The 22,408-nt window shown below is 32.8% G+C and overlaps 4 protein-coding genes across 4 annotated transcripts in view; all 4 read right to left on the reverse strand.

The window, feature by feature from the left end:
* Positions 1–289: 289 nt before the first annotated feature.
* On the reverse strand, positions 290–967 carry HELRODRAFT_78428 (hypothetical protein; the record flags this gene model as incomplete). The annotated part of the gene is made up of 2 exons (XM_009018675.1): positions 290–581; positions 837–967. Coding segments are annotated over 2 exons (423 nt in total), but the record flags the coding sequence as incomplete, so codon positions are not given.
* A 1,426-nt stretch (positions 968–2,393) lies between these two features.
* On the reverse strand, positions 2,394–6,394 carry HELRODRAFT_111446 (hypothetical protein; the record flags this gene model as incomplete). Its single annotated transcript, XM_009018676.1, has 7 exons — positions 6,170–6,394; positions 5,702–5,956; positions 5,135–5,389; positions 4,882–4,992; positions 4,435–4,545; positions 4,057–4,164; positions 2,394–2,512 (listed from the first exon to the last, which is right to left on the reverse strand). The coding sequence occupies exons 3-7, from the start codon at positions 5,211–5,213 to the stop codon at positions 2,394–2,396; spliced, it is 528 nt and encodes a 175-aa protein (XP_009016924.1). The 5' UTR covers positions 5,214–5,389; positions 5,702–5,956; positions 6,170–6,394.
* A 7,529-nt stretch (positions 6,395–13,923) lies between these two features.
* Positions 13,924–14,753, reverse strand: HELRODRAFT_78519 (hypothetical protein; the record flags this gene model as incomplete). The annotated part of the gene is made up of 2 exons (XM_009018677.1): positions 13,924–14,161; positions 14,593–14,753. Coding segments are annotated over 2 exons (399 nt in total), but the record flags the coding sequence as incomplete, so codon positions are not given.
* A 2,253-nt stretch (positions 14,754–17,006) lies between these two features.
* The window catches only part of HELRODRAFT_78540 (hypothetical protein), a gene marked incomplete at both ends in the record, with an annotated part of 5,619 nt that continues 217 nt past the window's right edge, over positions 17,007–22,408 (reverse strand). Inside the window, 2 exons of the mRNA XM_009018678.1 lie at positions 17,007–17,142; positions 17,685–17,802. Coding sequence (XP_009016926.1) covers positions 17,007–17,142; positions 17,685–17,802 — 254 coding nt within the window. The remainder of the gene's footprint in view (positions 17,143–17,684; positions 17,803–22,408) is intronic.

The raw sequence follows: 22,408 nt of genomic DNA on the forward strand, positions 1-22,408 counted from the left end.
ATTCCGAAAAATATGTTACAGGTTTCATCAGAAGGAGAATTCTTAAAATTTTTAAAATGAAGTGGAATCGAAGTGATAATGAATTGTAAGATTACCTAAATGAATTTAAAAACGTTTTTAAGTAGAAGGCCTTTGAAGGTTGTTTCAAAAAGAATGTAAAAAACAGCTGTTACGGAGAGATGAAGACAATATTATAGAAAACACACAAAAAATACAAATGTCACTCATAGATATTTAATTCTCAAAACCTAAAAATTTCTCATAAACACATTCAAGACACCAAAAAAAACTAACAAAAGTCAGTCCGACCGAACCCAGTAACGACGCAGACATCAAATGCTTCCATATCTTCATACTGATAATCAAAATCAGGTAGACAGATAGGTTGTACGAAATCATTGAAAGTTATGGGGGTCTCAAGTTTTAGGAGAGCTAGATCAGAAGTAACAGCCCTGTTGTCAAAATCTGGGGTGTTAATAATCCGTTGTACGCTTATAGAGGAGGCGTTAGGGTCTGCCAAGAGGTTGGTCCCAACTTTCACCATTAAGTTTCCCTCCGAGAGAACGTTTTCAAGTGCATCTCTGAAATTGTTAGGTGCGGATTTATTTAGATTTGTTTGCTATTAATTATAAATTAATTAATATTAGTTATCAACTTTAAACTATATTTTATACACGGTTAAATAGATACTTATAGAAATATTATTGTAAAAGATAATCAGGTAGATTAAAATGAAAAAGTTTAGAGGACTATTTAGCAAAAATTCTTTACAAAATTTATTACAAGCATCTTTATATAGAATGAAATTTAAAATAAAATGAAATAAAGTAACGAACAAGAGACAATGGGCAGCTGTTAGCAGCCAGCGGTCAGCAACAATGGAAGCACCACACCTAAACGCCCCGTTATAAAAAAGTTGAGCCTGCCATGGCCAAGCTCCTGGACTAGCCAAGTCCCCGTTAACTATGTAAGGGTCTTTCGAGTTGGGAAATAATTTTTTTTTGCCACATTCTGTGTGTGAGTTTGAGTTTTACTATTTTTAAAAGTGCAATACTATATTCAAAGTTTGGCTTGTTGGTCGTCCCGTATACAAGTGCATGAAAGAAAAATGAGTAGTGAAATAAAATACAACAAAGTGACATCATAATGGTATTCGTACCGTGACTTTGACAGGCAAGATGAACGAATTTGTTGCTTGAACAAGCCTTCCTGTGAATATTAATACAAATTTAAGTGTCAATGTATTTTAAGTTCCATTGTATTCAAGTACTATTGTATACATTATACACTTACATACACGTTTCATTAGTGTGCAGTTATAGTACGAATTGTTTTTACGTATAAATATTTTTAAAGTACTAAAGATCGATCGATCGACCGATTGATTAAATTATTATTATTATTATACTATATAATTATTTTTTGGTATTTCATTTAAAAATAATTAAAAAAAATTAATACACTGACGTTTGCTCTAGAGATAGCAAGATATTGGCCGTTGTAGTGGCTTTACTTCTTAGCTTTAGAAAATTTGTACCTGGTACTTGCACGTACGAGGTATTGTACGCAGACCTAAAAATTTTGAAATTATAAAGATAACACTGATAACATCATCAACAACAACGTCATCAACAACAACATTATCAACAACAACGTCACCGACAACAACAACACCACCACCAACAACAACAACAACGTCAACAACATCAAAATATTTAAAAAAAATGACAAAATCTAACTTGTAAAGCATGGATTTGCAGGCCAAATTACTCCATCCAAGACTCCAGTCATCAGAACAGACGAGGTAATTAACACTGTCTCCATTCAATGAAACTAACAAAGCAGCGGGACTCCCATTTGAGGAACTACTTTCCATGTGCACTATTGATGACGTAATTATTAATATTATTATTGTTGATGTTATCTAAATTTTATTTTAATTTAATTTTTATTATTGTTGATGTTATTTAAATTTTATTTTAATTTAATTTTGTTTTAATCATGACTATTTCTCTATTAATTAACTAATTATTGACTTTACGCATTGTTTTTGTTATTATTGTTATTATTTTGTTGTTGTTGTTATTAGTACCATTATTATTAATAGATTAAATTAGTAAAAGGTTTGGTTATTATTATTCATATTTATAATTCATGTAGTTGTAGTACTACTACTTCTACTATTACTACTACTACTACTACCACTACTACTACTATTATTACCACTACTACTAATACTACCACTACTACTACTACTATTACCACTACTACTACTATTATTACCACTACTACTAATACTACCACTACTACTACTACTATTACTACTACTACTACTACTATTACTACTACAACAACTACTACAACAACAACTACTACCACTACTACTATTACTACTAACGGCACGTGGCTTCATCAGACGAATCGCTGCAGTCAGCCACACCATCACACCGCTGTTTCCTATCCAGACATTTCTGCTTCTTTCGACACATGAATTTGTCAGACTCACATGGTGCTTTTATATAAATATTATATTATATTATATTATATTATATGATATTATATGATATTATATGATATTATATTATATTATATTATATTATATTATATTATATTATATTATATTATATTATATTATATTATATTATATTATATTATATTATATTATATTATATTATATTATATTATATTATATTATATTATATTATATTATATCATATCATATCATATTATATCATATCATATCATATCATATCATATCATATTATATCATATTATATCATATTATATATTATTATATATATATATACATATTTATATATTTTTACTTGGCTTATGAATGATTGAATGATTATTCGTATATACGATGGGTCTGTGTCATTATTTAAATCATGATGTAAAATGCTTATTCTACATGACACGTGTGTGTGTGTATGTGTGTTCGTGTGTGTGTGTTCGTGTGTGTGTGTAAGTGTGAGAATTTAGCAGATAATTATTTATTTAATTATAATTAACAAATTGTTTCAATGTACAACTGATACACTTTTGACTCGCTCAACGCAAGCAAAAGTCTAATTTAAGTTTCTCACGATACTAGGCCGAAGTACCTCGTCGTCGTGTGGGTTAGTTATCGTGTGTTTGTGAGTGTGTGCGTGAGTATACATGTGTGTATGTGTGTGTGTTTGTGTGTGTGTGTTTATGTGTGTGTGTGTGTTTTAAATGTGTAGAATAAAATAATAAAATACAACAACCACAACAACAACATCAACAGCAAGAGCAAAAGCACTAACGACATCTAACGCCATCTTCGTCATCGCCGTACTGGCAGTCTCGGATTCCATCACATAGCAAGTCGTTGTGTATGCAAACTCCACTGGATTGGCACTTGTATTGGTAGGACTGACATGCTGATTGTTGTGGAGGAAGATGATGATGATGATGAAGATGATGATGAAGATGATGATAATGAAGATGATGATGAAGATGATGATAATGAAGATGATAATGAAGATGATGAAGATGAAATTGAAAATGATAAAGATGATGACGACAATTAACCGAACAAATATTAACATCTCATAGTAATTGGATTGTTTCAATTTTTCCTGAACGCAATTCTACTAAGTTTTATTCAAATGACAAACCATCTATATGAAGTTTTTTTTAAAAATAAATTCATCACGAATCGAAACAAAATGAAATGAGACGAGACGAAACGAGACAAAACGAGACATACAGCAGTTGGCTTCGTCGCTATCGTCTGGACAGTTTCTGATTTTGTCACATATCTTACTCTCCGGAATGCAAATTCTCGTCACGTTGCACCTAATTGCACCAACTGCACACGCTGTGTGTGTATGTGTGCGTGTGTGCGTGCGTGTGTGAAACCAAAAGAGAGTTTGTGTACGTGTGTGCGTGTGTGTTGTGTGTGTGCGTGTGTAGGTGCATGTATATGAACACGTGCATGTAAGTAAAAGTTATGATGATGACGATTATGATGGTGAAGATTATGATGACAATGATGAAATTTTTTTTATAAAAGAAACAAGCGAAACTGACTACAGTCCACTTCATCGCCATCGTCATCACAGTCCGGATAGCTATCACACCGCCACGTGGATTGGATGCACCTTCCACTGTTACAACGAAACTGATTGCCTCGACAGCCTGGATGATGTTGAGAATGTTGAGGATGGCGGCGCGATGAAAAGTATAACGATGATAACCTGCTGACGTTGGTTATGCTGACTTGATGATGACGACGACGACGATGTCTAACAACGACAACAACAGGTAGACAAAATGATTACAACAACAACAACAACAACGACAACAACAACAACAACTACTACTACTACTACTACTACTACAATAATAATAATAAAATCCATCATAAAATGATAGATAGCACGACGACCAACCGCCACAATTACTAACTGCAATTGAACTCGTCGCTACCATCCACGCAGTCGGACTGACCGTCGCAAACGTACTTCAACAGTAGACACCTGTTGTCACTGAAACATCGAAATTTATCGGCCGGGCAAGCTGGTTTTGTTGTAAATAATTTTTCATAATTCTGATATTCATAATATTTATTTTATTCATAGTAATCAGTCGCGACGCTTAATTATGGATCTTTTTTTCTGTTTTGGTATTTTCGGTTATTTTTCTAGTATAAATCTACATTTTTGTGAAAAAAAAGTTAAATAATTTACAGTCTCTAATCAAAGTTTCAAAAGACATTTTCTTCTACATTATCTTATCCTTAGCTAATTTTCAATCCCAACGACCCCCTTAGCTACCCCTCTGACAGTAATTTTCATGGCGGAAATAATTTTTTCCCAATTTTGTTGATAAATTTCGGTGAAATTTTGTACTAACTACAATTTTGCTCATCGGAAAGATCGCCACAGTCGTTGAGACCGTCGCACGTCTTGTTCGTCGGGATGCACCTGGACACCGTTGCACATTTAAACATATTTGTCGGACAGCCTGTTGTATTTTTTTTTACAATTCTCCCTTCAATATTTCTTAGAGGTATCAGCAACGAACAAATGCAACACCAATATAACTACTTCAACAGCAATCACCATTACTACTAATGCTAATAAATAACAACAACAACAACACTAACTGCCTTCGGCGGATACAACTACAAAAGTGACAGCACACAAAGCCAGGATATCGGGATTTGGGCCTCCAGTTTTTCTCATCACCACATACCTCCCGTAGACAGGAAGCGGAGTGCAGACGGCTTCCACATCAGCGCCCGGAAGAATGGCGGTTGAGTTTTCGTAGGAGTAGCAGGTTTGAGATGAGTGTGGGTAGTTGCTTGACCTTATCTCTGCCGACCCAATTGAGATGATGAAGTTACTCAGGTATATCGCCTCTGTAATTAATTAATTAATTAATTACTGAATTAATTTATCAAATAGTTAATCCATCAATTAATTAATTAATCAATCAATCAATAATCAATCGATCAGATAAATTTATATAGCGTAAATTTCTGAAATTTCATAACACCGCTGAATGAACAAAACTACTACTGACACTACTTTTACAACTGCTGCTGCTACTACTTACTACTGCAGCTGCTGTTGCTGTTACTGTTACCTGCTACTACTACTACTAAATTTTATTCGAAATATTTTCATTAGTCGTTTCTACAAATGCAATTGTCGCAACCACACCAGCTAACCAGTTGCCTGTCTGGAGTTAGTGATGAGCACCTTTTTGAAGAGGTAAAAGTAGCCGAAATCGGCTTGGTACCATGCGTCCTCGTCTGGAACCTTCCCAATCAGGGAACATGCAACTAATTTGTGGTCATCCGAATAGCCGTTCGACGATGATGGTGGAGATGGAGATGAGGATGATGAAGATGAGGATAATGATGAAGATGACGATGTTACATTTTTACTCACTGTCGTTGAAACAGGCTTCAGTAAAAGCTGGGCTGTTTTTGAATTTTTTTCAAGTCAACGTAACTTTATGTTATTATATAAGGTTTTTCAAATATCATTGATTCCATTTTAAGTTCGTTTCATTGAATCAATTAAGATTCAACTTTTTAAATATTAAATAGAATTAATTGGAATAATGAAAAAGAAAAATAATGTAACTAAAATAGAATTAAATAGAAAAAACTTTCCCAAAAAGCCCAGCAAACCTGGCTCAAAACCAGCCGCCCAAATTTGCAAATCACAGATGGTCAGTGCGTCTTGTCTGAAACCTCCAATCTTTTTAACGGTAAGAAACCTCCCAGAAACTGACGTGGTTTGGCACCGGACCTTGACCACAGCTCCCTTTCCAGCAATTTCACTGTAGTAGCCACACGCGTTTGTCGTAGTGGTCAAGTTTGAAGTTTGGCCGAGGTATATGGCGAAATTTGACAAGTAGACGTAATCTGCTTGTGTGGGTGAGTTGCATCTTTTGTTGGTTTTTGGACGTCAGATGTGAGTGAATATTTCATAAGTATATGTTTGATAAGGTAATTTATAGGAAGTTTATTGAAGAAATTTTATTTTAATTTCTAAATTGAAATCGGTTTTGTAGCAGAATTGTTTGATACTTTTTAAATATTTCAAGTGAATCAGATTTTTAGACCAATACAATCGAATGAGAAAAGAATTAAATGAATGAACGAATGAATAAATGAATGAATGAACAAGTTAACAAACAAACGAACGAACGAATAACAAAATAAACCACACACAAACCAGATGTTTGAATGTTGACTAGAACGACTGAATCTACCAAAACTTCTTCCCCAATGTCAACTTGAAACCAGCCATAATTTGTTGAATACGAACCCTCACCCATGATGGCGCAAGTTGTAGCCGAAGCATCCAAAGCGTAGTAACCGTAGTAGACACTAAACTGGCTACTCTGCGTGTAGTTTACTGGGTAAACCCTGTATAAATCTACAATACGGTCAGAAGGTTTATAAATTTTTAATCTTTCAAAATGATTTATGAATATTTTGTATAAATCCTGTATGAGTCTGTGAGGTTTCAGTGAGGTTAGAAGGATTGTCAATTTGAAATCGTTTATTGACGGCGTCAAATATTTTATGTTTGATAGTTTTTTGATATATTGTAGTTTACATTAAACTACGTCGTCCTCTTCATAATCTTCAAGCCGTCATGTAATCATTAAATTTTGGCTGTCATCAAAAGTCATCGTTATTAAAATGAATGTCGTAATTATTCCCCCTTTTAAATAGTTAAAAAGAAAAAAAATTTGATTTATATTATAATCAAATTACTTAGAGAAGAATTTCTTGTGGAAAGAATGGCTGCACTGGTTGTTGAAGTAGTAGTAGAAGAAGTCGTAGTAGTTGTCGGAGTAGTAGTAGAAGTAGTCGTAGTAGTCGTCGGAGTAGCAGTAGATATAGAAATGTAATTTGATGTTGTCGTTGTTGTGCTAATAAGGGTAGAAGTTGCTGGTTTCATTGTGGCGGGCTCACTACCTAACAAATACATGAAATCATTTAATTTTATTTTCATTCAAATAACATTAACTCTGCAAGGTTTAATTTACTCAAATTATCAAAAAAAGACTTTAATTTTGTAATAAGCACGTGGTCTTGTTTATTAATAAAGTTGCCTACTATGTATTAATAATATCTCAATAAACAAAAACAATGACAATTTTAACTAACAACACCAAAAATATTCACCCAAATTACCAAAAATCACCCCAAAAAAAATAAATTTCCAGCCTAACAACCTAAAAGTTGATCGCATACAACCAACATCTCGCACACGCTAATGGCATCTTGCCTAAAACCTCCAGGAAGTCTGAAATAGGTCACATATCGACCAACGACGGCAGATGGAAAACACGGAATGGATGCGTTGGCATCTGCTGGTGCGTATGGTTCCATGGAATGATAGGTGAAGCATAGTTGCTGCGGTGGGCTTGGGATGTTGTCGCCATTTGTCGTTGGGTTAGTTTTGGACGTTGTATCCACTGAGATTACGAAGTTGGACATGAAGAGAGATTCTGTTGTTGTTGTTATTGTTGTTGTTGTTGGTTGTTGTTGTTGTTGTTATGTTTGTTGTTGTTGTTGGAAAATGTTTTTTATTGATAGGATGGTTGTAAGTGAGATTAGTTTTATTTGTTTTTATTTGTATTAATAAAATAAAAACTGAACTAAGAAACTATATTCTGTTTTCAAAGTAGATGACAATGTTGTTGATACCACTATTGTGTTCTAAAAAAAACTGTTGAAACAATTGCCAAAGAATGAAATAACGTCTTAAACAAACAACAACAAAATCTGAAGTATCAACAACAACCGCAACAGCACAAAACCAAAAGAAAAAACAACAAGAGGATGAAAATCGAACAGCTATACTTCAAAATAACCATAATAATCTTTAGCATTAAGCATGACGATCTCTTTAACGGAGTATACACCTCCCAGATCTACTTGAAGCCAGGCCACATCTGGCGACTGCGATCCAACGCCAGCCAAAGAACACGTCAGAGGATCCGAGTCGATCGCCAGCTGCCCGACTTTACCGTCATAGACGCTGCTTTGGCGAGCGCTTACTGGCTTCACAACAATATCTGCGGTTTGTGTTTTTGTTGATTTTTTCTAAATAAATTGTCCGTTCTTTTGTTCGTTCGTTTGTTTGTTAATTAATTAATTAATTCATTCATTCATTCGTCCATCTATTCTTACATGTATTCATTCGTTCGTTCATTCATTCATTCACTCACTCATTCACTCATTCGTTATCATTGGTAGTTAAAGAATTGAACTGAAATAGTGAAATAGAATCAAGCACCACTAGACCAACTAACCAACTGCTTTCTCTTTAATTCTGGTGTCTCTAATATTAACTTTGCTATTAATTTCGTTATTGATACTGCTATTATTATTATTGTTGTTGTTGTTGTTATTATTTTTGTCGTTGTTGTTGTTGTTGTTGTTACCAGGGTCTTCATTAATGCTAATACCAGATTGCCAGCCATATACTTTCACCTCGCAAAGGCAGAGGGCGTCGGTTCGAAACCCACCTCTGCCTCTTTTTATAGTTACGTATCTTCCTTTTGTTCCGGCTGCTACTGGTGATGATGACTGGCATGTTAAATTGACTAGTTCGCCTTTAAATGAAGGGCAGTTTGATGTGTTTTGAGTATGTGTGCGTATGTGTGTGCGTGTGCGTGCGTGTGTTTATGTAGGTGTGTGTGACACTGTTTGCCTGTGCGAGTATGTACGTATTTTTAATTGATTACAAACATTCATACATTTCTACGAATACTGTTAACTATCAAAGAGTCATAGGTTCATTTGAACTTCTTGCGTGTGTGCGCGCATGCGTGCATGAGTGTGTGTGCGTGTGTGTGTGTGTGTGTGTGTGTGTGTGTGTGTGTGGTGCGTATATCACTCACTATTATTCACTTCACAACAATAACTTAACGGAAAGACAAGTTATTTTTAATATAAAATTCGAAGAATGTTGAATCTTACCACTAACGAAATGTCGTATTTTAATTTTTGCATTCAATTCGTCACAGACAATTTTTCATTATTAAGTCTTTATCATAAATATTACACACACACACACACACACAAACACACACACACACATGAAAAAACACACAGATACACACACACACAAACGCGCATATTTGTTTATGGACACTGCTCATACTCAGAAGAATAAAAAAAACTCAGGCACTCTATATATGCATTAAACACACAGACACACACAAACAAACAAACACACACACAAACAAACAAATAAGCGCACACACACACACACATGCACACACGCAGACATTTTAACACGACAAAACTTTTGCCGTGCGGGGATTATGATGATCTTAACTTCACGAACGTGACAGGTAAGAGAAATAAATAACTATTAAATTTTATTTTTGAATTTAACTATTTGAAAGATATAAGAATTTAATTAAGCAGCATTAATTAGATAAATCAGAATAAATTACTATCTCGTAGCGATATATCACACACACACACACGAATGCACACACACACATACACATACACACAAACAACACGCATACAGACAACAAACTATCTTTCACACACAGATAAACATACACTGTATATATGTATGTGTGTGTGAATGTGATTGGCGTTTTTGTAAGTGTGTATGTGTGCGTATGTATGGATGTGTGTATATTTGTTCATGTGTGTGTGTTCGTGTGTGTGTGTGTGTGTGTGTGTGTGTGTGTGTGTGTGTGTGTGTGTGTGTGTGTGTGTGTGTGTGTGTGTGTGTATAAAATACCTTTCGGTACATGGGTTGATGAGTTATAGATGGCACAAACATATCCAAGGTCGTCATTGGTTTGGGATACATATACAGTGAAATCGGATAGATATCCAGATTCTATGGAGGAATTTTAAAGTTAACATTATTATAATTATTGTTAGTAATAGTAGTAGGAGTAGTAGTAGTTGTAGTAGTAATAATAGTAGTAGTAGTACTAGTAATAGTAGTAGTATCATTGTTACTATAAATAGCCTTGTTTATATTATTATTATAATATTATTATTGTAATTATTATTATTATTATTATTAATTATGTTCTCAACGTCGTCAATGTTGTCCTTTAAAGAGCGCATACTTTGAGATCATAAAAAATTTTAACCTGCACGACCACTACCGACCACCGAATGTATGTGCACCGAACACATAACAAAACAGTAAAACAATTACATAGACAGACAGATAGACAGACACAGACAAACAGACAAACAGACATACGCACACAATCACTGAAAACGGAGACAAAACACATAAAACCCGGCAAAGACAGATGAACACAACATTAGCGTGAAATGAATCGGAGAAAATTTTCTGTTATAAAAAAAAATGTAAAAAGCGCCATTTAGTCACGAAAGGAATGAAGTGTTGTGTTAAAATGTTGATAAAATGTTCTCCCAAACCAGAAAAAACAAACCCACACGCGGAGCAATTAACTACAGGTCAATCTAATAAGAGTCGGCATATAGTTTTACAGGTCAAATAATTAAAAATTTGTTTTTTAATTAAAAAATTATTTAAATAACATCTTTCAAATCTTTTTCAAATACAAAAAAAACAACAAAGTCAAGCAGACCATAATCGTCGAGAGTATTGAGAATCACCACTCCTGCCACTTCATAAATATTCATGAGGTCAACTTTCCACCAAGCTATATCATTGGACGATGAGCCGATGCCTGCAACTGAGCACGTCCAATCAGATCCGTCGACAGCCAGTGAAGCCCATTTGTTTGAAAATGTGCTGCTCTGATTTGCTGGTCTGTTTTGCGATATGTTCTCAATGAATTCTTGAAGGAAAAAAATTTGATTTTATGAGAATGTTTGTCTAAAAACACGTTCTTACGTAGAATTACAGTGCATTAAAAGTTGATAAGAGATACAAATAGAACAAAAGTTCTCTAACAATAATAATTTTTTTCTAAATGTTCATACCGACCTGGAAAGGCAAAACAAAACAGATGAACTGAAAATAGCAATGGAACTATGGAAATTAAATAATTCTTCCTAAAAAATCTTCCATATATTTCCATATCTTTCGTATATCACAGTAGGAATAAACGCATATATGTATGTATATAGATAGAAAAAAATTAATAAAATAAACTTGAAAAATCAATATTAAACAGATAAATTTAATAAAAATATTAATAATAGAAGATATATATCAGTAAAACAATGATATACGATCAGCTCAAATATACCATGACACAATTCTGCATGAATTAAGCAAAAATGACAATTGGATTTGAACGAAAATGTTTTATAAGAAACCTTATATATTTGTATGTATGTATGTATGTATGTATGTATGTATGGATGGATGTATGTATGTATGTATGTATGTATGGATGGATGTATGTATGTATGTATGTATGTATGTATGTATGTATGTATGTATGTATGTATGTATGTATGTATGTATGTATGTATGTATGTATGTATGTATGTATGTATGTATGTATGTATGTATGTATGTATGTATGTATGTATGTATGTATGTATGTATGTATGTATGTATGTATGTATGTATGTATGTATGTATGTATGTATGTATGTATGTATGTATGTATGTATGTATGTATGTATGTATGTATGTATGTATGTATGTATGTATGTATGTATGTATGTATGTATGTATGTATGTATGTATGTATGTATGTATGTATGTATGTATGTATGTATGTATGTATGTATGTATGTTTGTATACGAGCTGATATTGCTCTATGAGCAACGGTACAATAGAAAACAGAACCAATCGTTAAGAAGAACAAACAAACGTAATTGAACCTTCGCAAATCGTCGTGAGTTAATAATAAAAATAATAATAATTATGAATAATTATAAATAATAATTATTAATATTATTAACTATAAACATTATTATAAATATTTTTGTTATTATTTATTTTATTTGCATTTGTTACATGGCTATAAATTACATCAGCTTATATAGCCATAAGTCTGATTGATATCAATCAACTGTAATAAAATATTAATTATTATAACTTATTATTATTATTAACTATTATTATTATTATTATTAATTTTTATCAAGTATAAAAATGCGTGTGTTTATTATATTAAAGACCGAATTGTCCCACATATTGCAAAGTAATTCATTACTAGAAGGTAGATAGATAGCTGTGTGTTATAGTTGTATTTGTGTGTGTGTGTGTGTATGTGTGAGTGTGTGTGTGTGTATGTGTGTGTGTGTGTGTGTGTGTGTGTGTGTGTGTGTGTGTGTGTGTGTGTGTGTGTGTGTGTGTGTGTGTGTGTGTGTGTGTGTGTGGTGTGTCAACACTTACTAATGATCAGTTATAAAAGATGTAGCTTAAGCTTATGAAAAACATTTTCGTGCCAGTCTTCGCAAATTTTCATTGTATTTTTTTGTTGTTAGTATATTTATAGCTGTGGTATTATCTGTATATTTAAAGTGGTATATCGAATTCGATTTCGTTTAGCATTCATTTATTAATAAAGCGTTTAAAAATCAACGTAAACCCTAAAAAGGTGATTCAACTAGTACGTTGAAATACATAAAATTGATACAAATTTTTCTATTTTTCTAGTAAAAATAACTCAAATAATTAATTACGTCAATTAATACTTATCTAACCTACAGCTGTTAATAAACTTTATAAAAAAAATTTTTGTCAATTTGTAGCCAAACAACGCTCAACTGAAAAAAAATCAGGTACCGATAACTTTCGAAATATTTTGATAATAATAAGGCACTGAGGTAAAGACGGACAGGGTGCATCTGGCATCGGTCCGGTCGGCCCCAAAACTTGTAACCCCCACTTGGAACCATTGAAACTTCGAGTTTCTACACACTAAAGGGCCACCCGAATCACCCTGGTAAGTTTAAATGGAAAAATTATCGTAAATAAACATATAAACATGTGTTGTTGGATGGAAACCAAATTTTATACAATATTGTATGAATTCTATGTATAGGTATATGAACTTAAATCCACGCATTTGTATTTTCTTTATCGACCATAATGAAAAATAAATTAATTAATTAATTTATAAGCTAATTAATTAATTAGTTGGTTATTTAATTAAAAAATATGTTTCTAACTCTACAAGTGTTTACTCCTTTGTATGTTGGCGACGAACCAGCGCAGAGATGCATATCAGCGCGTAGGTCGTTCATAAGGGAGAAAGCTTGCAAGTCGTAAAGGGCGGACGCACATTCAAAATGACTCATCATGTCCATCTTCCCTTCCATCATCATTGTGCTGGGTAGATCTACGTTATCTGAATAATATAAAAATTAAATTTTTCTACATTTTGAAACAAAGTACCATTAGCGAAACAACAAAAACGTATTCTTCAGTGAGAACAAAAAATTCAGATTTGAACCAGAAGGCAAACGCCCCACCGCTAAACTAACTTGTCTCATAGACTCCATGCCCAGTAGCCACACAAACGTCAAAAACCCCAGCAAACGTTGGATTCAACAAGCAGATCGGCTGGACGGATTTGTTGAACGTTAGTGGTTCACTCAGTTTTAACAGGGCAATGTCGTTTACAAAGCCCGTCTTTGAGTAATTAAACCCTTGGACCATTACTACAGAAAGTTCTTTGGCGCCTTTGTCGTTCAGTAAGTTAGTTCCAACTGTCACTCTAATGTTTCGTACGTTATTCATCGTTCCATTTTCCATCCTGTGATGTGTTTCATCAAGTTTTATTAATTCGAAGGAGTGATAGTGTAACGGTTAAGGCGCCTGTCAGTGCTCTTGCAGTTACTGGATTCGAATCTAACTGCCACTTCAAAGGTATTTTTTGTGTGATTGCTATTGATTGCTCTAAGAATTACTGAATAAATAATTTGAAAAAATCTGAATATATCAGACGACAACATTGCAACGCTGATGAAACATTCAGTCATGTCTTGCAGTGGCCAGGTTTCAATGTAAGCACAATCTCAGTAGCCACTGATAATTATATTCATAATTTATCATAATTAGATTAACTTTTAAGTAATTATATCAACAAATAGTTTTAACCATATCAATAACTAGTTTTAAAACGTTTAATAAAGTTTTTTATTAAACTTAAATTCAAAAATGTCTAAAAATTCTGACCAGATGCAATGGGCAGCCGTCAAAATCCACCTCTCGTTCAGAATACTACCCCCACACTGGAAGTCGCCAGACAAATACATTTGTATTTGCCAGGGCCAGGCGTGATTCTTCGCGATATCTCCGTTTATGATGTAGGAATCTCTCGTGTCGAACGTACTATCCCTTCGCCCGCATTCTTCAAATTCGTGAATTTATTTATTTTTTTTTTAGGAAATTTTTAGGAGGTTGTATAAATTGTTATGATCATACGGTTGTGATGAGTGATGAACAGCAGCAAATATGAAGACGATGACGATATAACAGCAATGACGATAATGATAACGATGATGATGATAATCTAAATGATGATGATGATGGGGATGGTGATGATGATGATGATGATGGGGATGGTGATGATGATGATGATGATGGTGGTGGTGGTGATGATGATGACGACGACGATGATGAAGTTGGCAAGCGTAAATAGAATGACAGTAATACAAACGGCCACCTTGATTGTAACAGTTCAGCCTGATGTAGTTACTACTCGGACAATAATTTCTGAAATTTTAAATGAATATATGTAAGAAAAAATAAAGAAAGAAAATGAGAAAGAGAGAGAGAGACAGAGAGAAAAAGAGAGAGGTAAAAAAAAAGAAGAGAGAGAGAGAGTAAAAAAGAGAGAGAAAGGAAGAGAGAGAGAGTAATGAAACAAACTTAATGCTAAGAGTTGTTATAAAATGTTAACTTACTTAAAAGTGAATCATTAAAATTTTTATAAAAAGAAAAAGAAAGAGAGAAAGAAAAAGAGAGAGATAAAAGAGGAAAAATGGGAAGAAAGAGAGAGAGAGAAAGAGTATAACAAATGTGGTCATTTTTTATAAAATGATGACTTACGTTAATTTGAATCCGTTTAGAAAATTGATTCCATTGTTGTAGATGCCGTAGTTAACTCCAAGCGATTCATTAACGTAATTTATAGCTACTCCGGTCCATATACTGCGACTTGAAAAATTTTCGAAAAAAAATCTTTGTAAAAAACTAAATCTTTAGTTAATCATAAAATTAATAATTGAATAAAAAATTAATGACTAATGATAAGTTAATAAATATATATATATAAATAGAGTGATGAAACGAGTAAAATAATCTCTTCTGTTGATTCGTTTGGAAACCTATATCCCATATAATGGCAGGCCGCCTCGCTGTGTTCAGCCAGCCAGCCATCAGAGCAGAACATGTAACCGGGCACTCCCTTGTAAGTGGCTGTTAACAGGTTCGATTCCTTGATACTCACTGCCGAACAATTTGCGATAGAGTTCGTTGTTAGTTTATTTTTATATTAGCTACGTGAAATTATGAAATAAGTTAGTGAGTGAATGAATGAATGATTGACTGAACGAACGATCGAACGAACGAATGAAGGAATAATTGAATGAACATGCGCATAAATGAATGAACAAAGAGCTAATAAACGAAAAAAATGGAATAAAATGAAATAAAAACAAAATAATCATGAAAATTTATAATTCAAAAGTTGAAGTGTTTCAACCAACAGCAATCTTTCTCATCCAGATATTCGGTGCAGTCCAGAATGCCGTTGCATTGGAGACTGTTTGAGATACATCTTCGCCATTTGTCACATTTTATTTCGTCCTTTTGACAAGGGGCTGAAAAAAAAGATTAATAAATGAATGAAAAAATAAATGAATGAGTGAATGAATAAATGAATGTACGAATGATTGAACGAATGAATGACATAGCATAACATAGCTATTATACGCTAAACGAGCTTAACTTACGAATGAATGAATGAATGATTGAATGAATGGACTCGCAAACAGACAAAAAAATGAATAAACAAAACATATTTTTATATGAATAAAAAACAAAACCATACAATTTCAATCAATTTGACAAAATAAAATTGAGAAACTAAAGACTAACGACACATTCTCTCATCCTCGTCATCTCCAACAGGACAATCCTTCACTCCATCACATAGCCATTTCCAGTTTATACACTCACCGCTCTGAGCACACTTGTGCTGATACGTTTTACAAGCTTTTGGGAAAAATTGTTATCTTTTTTAAAATATTAATTTTATTTTTTAGCTTAAAGAAAAACCAAATATTGAAGTTTTTATGAACAAAATAATAATTTCTGAATGGTTTTAATGTTTTTAACAAACAAACAAACAAACAGAGGGACAGACAAACAAACAACCAAACGACCAAACAAACTGACAATCATACAACATTTCAATCTTCACTATATTTTAAAAGTTTTAACAGCCAAGTCCTTACTGGCAACATTATGTTATGTTACGTTACGTTATGCTATGCCATGTTATGTTATGCTATGTTATGCTAAAATCAGCGCCTCACAAATCACACTGCACCCAATCATTTTGACCCCTTACCACAATTCACTTCGTCGCTATTATCAGGACAGTGCTTGACTCCATCGCATATCTCCTTCTTCATTAAACACCTTGTAGTATTCTGACACCAAAAGTTGCCAGTTGAGAGGCATTTAATTCTATACAAAAAATCTAAAATTTGAGTTTTGTTAGTTTTATAAAAAGTTATTTAATTTATTTAAATTAAATGATGTTTGAATTAAAATAAACTTAAAAAGGTATGGGGTACAGCAGGCGTGGGCGAGGCCTTGTTCACCAAAAAAAGCCACAAATCTTAAAAAAATTTTCCAAGGGTCAAAAAAATTGCTCTTTAAGTACATATGCGGCCCTTCAAAGGTAAAACAGTTTTCAATGCGGCCCTCACAGCAAAAGGTTTGCCCACCCATGGTGTATAGTATAGTTTAATATAAAGATTAGTAATGTGGGTTTATGTTACCATTAGCATGAATGTTTCAGTCGAAACATCGCCATTCCTACAAAATAAAGAAGTTTTAAATAATATTTATTTTACAAAATAGAAATCAGCTAAATCCACAGTTTTCACTTCATTATTTGATTAAATTATTTGATAATAATGATAATTAATAATAATAACAATAAGAAGAAGAAGAAGGAGAAGAAGAAGGAAAAGAAGAAGAAGAAGAAGTAGAAGAAACATAACAAACCGCATTGTTTTTCATCGGTTCCATCGGCACAATCCAACAGACCATCACATAGCCACTTATTAGTTATGCACTTGCCACTACCACATTGAAATTGACCACTGGAACATAGGTTGACTTGGCAAAATCGTAAAAATTTTTATAAAATATTAAAACAGATATTGAAATTCATTTAAAATAGATTTGGAAATCTGAAAAATATTGACAATTCTTTAGATTAAGTCTAAAAAACGAAACTTACGAGCAGTTATTACGACACTCAGATAGCAAAAGCATATAGTAATGCAATTAACTTTGCTGATTAACATTGCGCACAAAAAAAAGTTAATGCTTAAGCGCTGCTGCAACACTTTCATTGTTAAACGTATCCTCTTATATACTGTGGTTGTTATTGTTGTTTTTATTTCTAATATTATTTTTTATCATGATAATCATATTATTATTAATATTGTTATTATTATTATTATTATTGTTATCATTATTTTTATTATTAAATATTTCGCACCGTGATTTATGGCTATAGCTATCCAGTTTTGTGGATTCAGGATTTTTAAAGTGTTTATATTGTTATGACTGCTGTCGTTAGTGTTATTGTGGTTTATTATTATTAATATTATTGTTATTATTACTTAAAAATTGTCGTCACGAGTTTCTATTATTATTAATTATATTATTATTATCATCAGCATTATTATTATTATCATTATTATTATTATCATCATCATCATCATCATTATTATTATTATTATTATTATTATTAATCTATTTACTTTTTCTTTTAGTCATTTGTCAATAAAAGAAGTGTACCTATTAGTAATACCATTGTTATAATCATAATAATAATTATTATTACTATTATCAATTGTAATAATAATAATACATTAATAATAATCAATTGTAATAACAGTAATAATAATAGTTATTATTATTATTGTTGTTGTTTTTATTTCAAATTTTGCAGGTAGAATGAGTTTCGGTGCTCTGAAACGTCAGAAAAAAAAATAACCATAACAATAATACATTTATTATTATTATTATTATTAGTAGAAGTAGTAGTAGTAGTGGTAGTAGTAGTAGTAGTAGTAGTAGTAGTAGTAGTAAAAGTAGTAGTAGTAGTAGTAGTAAAATTAGTAGTAGTAGTAGTAGTAGTAGTAGTAGTAGTAGTCAGCACAACACACACACACACATATATATATAGATACCTACGTAATGCAAACATTTTTAATAAGCAGCTGTAGCTTCTGTGCATTTGAATGGAACTTAGTAGAACTTTGTTTCGATTTTCGTCAAATGAGTCCGAGAAATTTAACTAGTTTGGTCTTACTTTTGGATACACTAGTAGTAGTAGTAGCAGCAGCAGTATTAGCAGTTGTTGTAGTAGTAGTAGTAGCAAAAGTAGCAGCAACAATAGCAGCATAAGTAGTAGTAGTAGTGACAGCAGTAATAGTAATGTGGTCATGAAAATGTTACTCATTATTTAAATATTTTTCTTTGAATTTGAGATTGTTTTACCAGTCTTGCTAATAATTAGTTTTTATGAACTTTAGTCTAATTTTTAAAGCAAATTAGCTTTTATTCGCATGTATTATATTTGAATCATATTTTTTGTAACATCGTTCATGATGCTGCTGTTGTTGTTGTTTTTGTTGTACAGGTAGCATGGCAGTTGTGTAGTGAGTTAATTTCGTATTAAATTGGCATTAAAATTATTAAATTGTAAAGTTGGACTCGTGCTATTTCTTGGTGAAAATATGAAAAAGTGAAACTTAATAAATTTTTTATTTGTTACAATCGGAAAAAATTTGGACGAACTCAACAAAAGATGCAGTTGTTACATAGGCTTTGGACTAGGATGTATATACAATGTTAAATCGAACCGGATGAGTTAGAAACCAACCTAATAAACAGCTTAAATATATTTTCTATCATTTTCAAATTATTTCAGAACCATATTTCTAACTATAGAAACAAAACCCGTGTTACTAAATTCCAAGATAAAGTAAAACAACACACATAGGAGGCAAGTTGTTAGCTGTTTAAGATGTTGTCGATCACACTTTTGAAGGCAGAAACCCGACTGAAGACACTATTTGAGCAGGAATCAACTTTTGCCGAAAATCCAAAACTGACAATCCCAACTTGGAACCAGACACCATTTGAGTCCCTACAAACATAGGGACTGCCACTGTCCCCCTTGTAAATAAAATAATTTCAATACAGCAGAAGAGAAATAAAAAATTACGTGATGTTTGCAGTTGCGTGTATCTATTTACATACAACGTGTGTTTGTTGCGAAATTTTTAACAAATATTAATGAAAAAATGGTTACAAATATATAAATATCAATAAAATATTTAAAAAGCAATTTGAATTTAGCCAAAAAAACTTAAAAAACAAATGGAATCACCAAAAAATGAACCTTGCAAGTGTTGACACCGATGGATGTCGGCACAGAACCAGCGCATATCATGATCTTCTCGTCCAGTTGAGATCTGACCAGCAACTTAGAACTCCCCGTTAGGCTGGCTACGTTGGAGATGCAGTCTTCGTAGTTCATGAAGTTCATGCGACCTTGCAGTAAGTACTTCGACACCGGCAGATCTGTTCGTTAGGTTGGTGTGGGATGTTTTTAAAGATATAAAAAATTAGTCTTTTTTTTTTAAAGATATAAAAAATTTATTTTCGATAAAATATCAACTAAATGTCTTTAAAAGCAAAAGTTATTCTAAACTTTTTTTACAAATACAACCAGTAAAATACAATACAAAAAACCTACTTAAACTAGTCCTCCCAAACCCAGTGACCACACAAACATCCATTGCCGCCAATTTCTTGTCATTGAAACTTTCATCTGGCAAGCAGACCGGCTGAATGAGAGCATTGAAAGTTAAGGGGGTCGACAATTTAAGAAGGGCCATGTCGTTGAAAACAGTAAAATCATCGTAGAAGGGATGAGTCCGGACGGAGCTGACCGTGTAAGCGATTGCGTTGGGATCGAATAGAAGGTTTGTTCCCACCTTGACGCTGAAAGACGATGTTGGATAGATGTTTCCAGCTGCATCTCTGGTCATTGTGGAGAAATTTATTTTAAAAGATGGCCAATTATTATTAATAGGAGTATTTTTGTTTTAGGATAATTTATAATTATTTCATTTTTTTAATGAGTTTATCAAGAGGTTTAGAAGAATGAACATTACAATCAAATTACGCATCTCTTATCTTATGTCTGCTGTTATCAATATATGTTTTAAGTTTACTTTTGTTAATACTGCTACAATCGCACCTACAATCACTATTTCATCAAATTAAAATTTCTTTTTGTGACAGAAGCCCTGAAAAATTAATAAAGTTGAAGGAAAGAAAACAAAAAAGAATTTACAAAAAAAAACAACATTAACAAAAGGAAGAAGAAGAAGAAGAAGAAAAGAAGAAGAAAACCCCACTAACACAACACAATGGGCCGCGGTAATAATCCAATACTGGGTGACGACGGACCCCCCACACCGATAGTTACCATTCATGTAGAGTTGGGCATGCCAGGGCCATCCGCCCACCCTAGCCAGGCTGCCGTCAACAATGTAGGAATCTATTAGGCTGGAAAATATTTTCTTCTTACCGCATTCTGTCAATAGGTTGTACAATTTATTATGATTAATATAATTATAAATAAAATATTAATTAAAATAAAATTAAATGTGATTCCAAAGGTTATAACAGTATAGATAGTAATTAGAAAATTTTTATCATTCAAAAGTTTAAAAATAATTTTGTTGAAATAGTAAAATTACCTAAATTGAAACAAAACAGCTTTACGTAGATATCATTCTCACATGTCGACCTGTAAGTTATAAAAATTTAGAATCAGCAGTAGTAGTAGCAGCAGTAGCAGAAGTAGTAGTAAAAGTAGTAGTGATAATAAGCCGCTGTAGCAGTAGTATTAGTAGTAATAGCAGTAGTGGTAGCATGCTAACGTCTTCTGAAAAAGTTGCAAGAATTCGCTGATATTTCTCATTGAGATTGCTCCATTAACCGTCAGAATGTTTGAAGCTTTCATGAAAACTACATCAGTGAAGTTGGATATACTGATTCATATTTTGGGGTATAGGTTTCAAGATTAGTAATTTAACAACAATTATTAATAATTAACTAAAATTGAACGACTGAAATAAAATTTTTACTGTATCGTTACAACCGCTGATCGATTTTTATCATACAATGTTGTGTGGGTGGGTATATATTTAACTGATAAAAGTGGAGATAATAATATTAATAACAATAATAATAAAAATAATAATAAATAATAATAATAGAAATATAAATAATAAAATTATAGCAACCCGTATCCTAGTGACTTGCATGCGAAATCACTTAGCGTTGTAGACCAATCAGCAGTGAAGCAGAAGTAATACGGCATCTCGCCATTATAAACGGTCGTCAGAATTTGGTTGGTAGAAGTTAGACTTACTGGAAAATGTGCGTGTGTGCGTGTGCGTGTGTATGTGCGTGTGTGTGCACGTGTGTGTGTGTGGGGGGGGGGGGGGTTTGTTTAGCGGTTTTGTACATAACAACGCCGTCATAACATCTTTCGTAGCTACTTTACGAAGAATCTAGAAAACATATTATTTATTTAATCGGCGCAGTGGCATAATGGTTAAGGTGCCTGGCAGTGCTTTTGCATTAACCAGGTTCGATTACAATGATACTCTCACCTGTCACGTGCAAT

This window comes from Helobdella robusta, assembly GCF_000326865.2.
Source record: "Helobdella robusta unplaced genomic scaffold HELROscaffold_22, whole genome shotgun sequence".
Lineage (NCBI taxonomy): Eukaryota > Metazoa > Annelida > Clitellata > Rhynchobdellida > Glossiphoniidae > Helobdella > Helobdella robusta.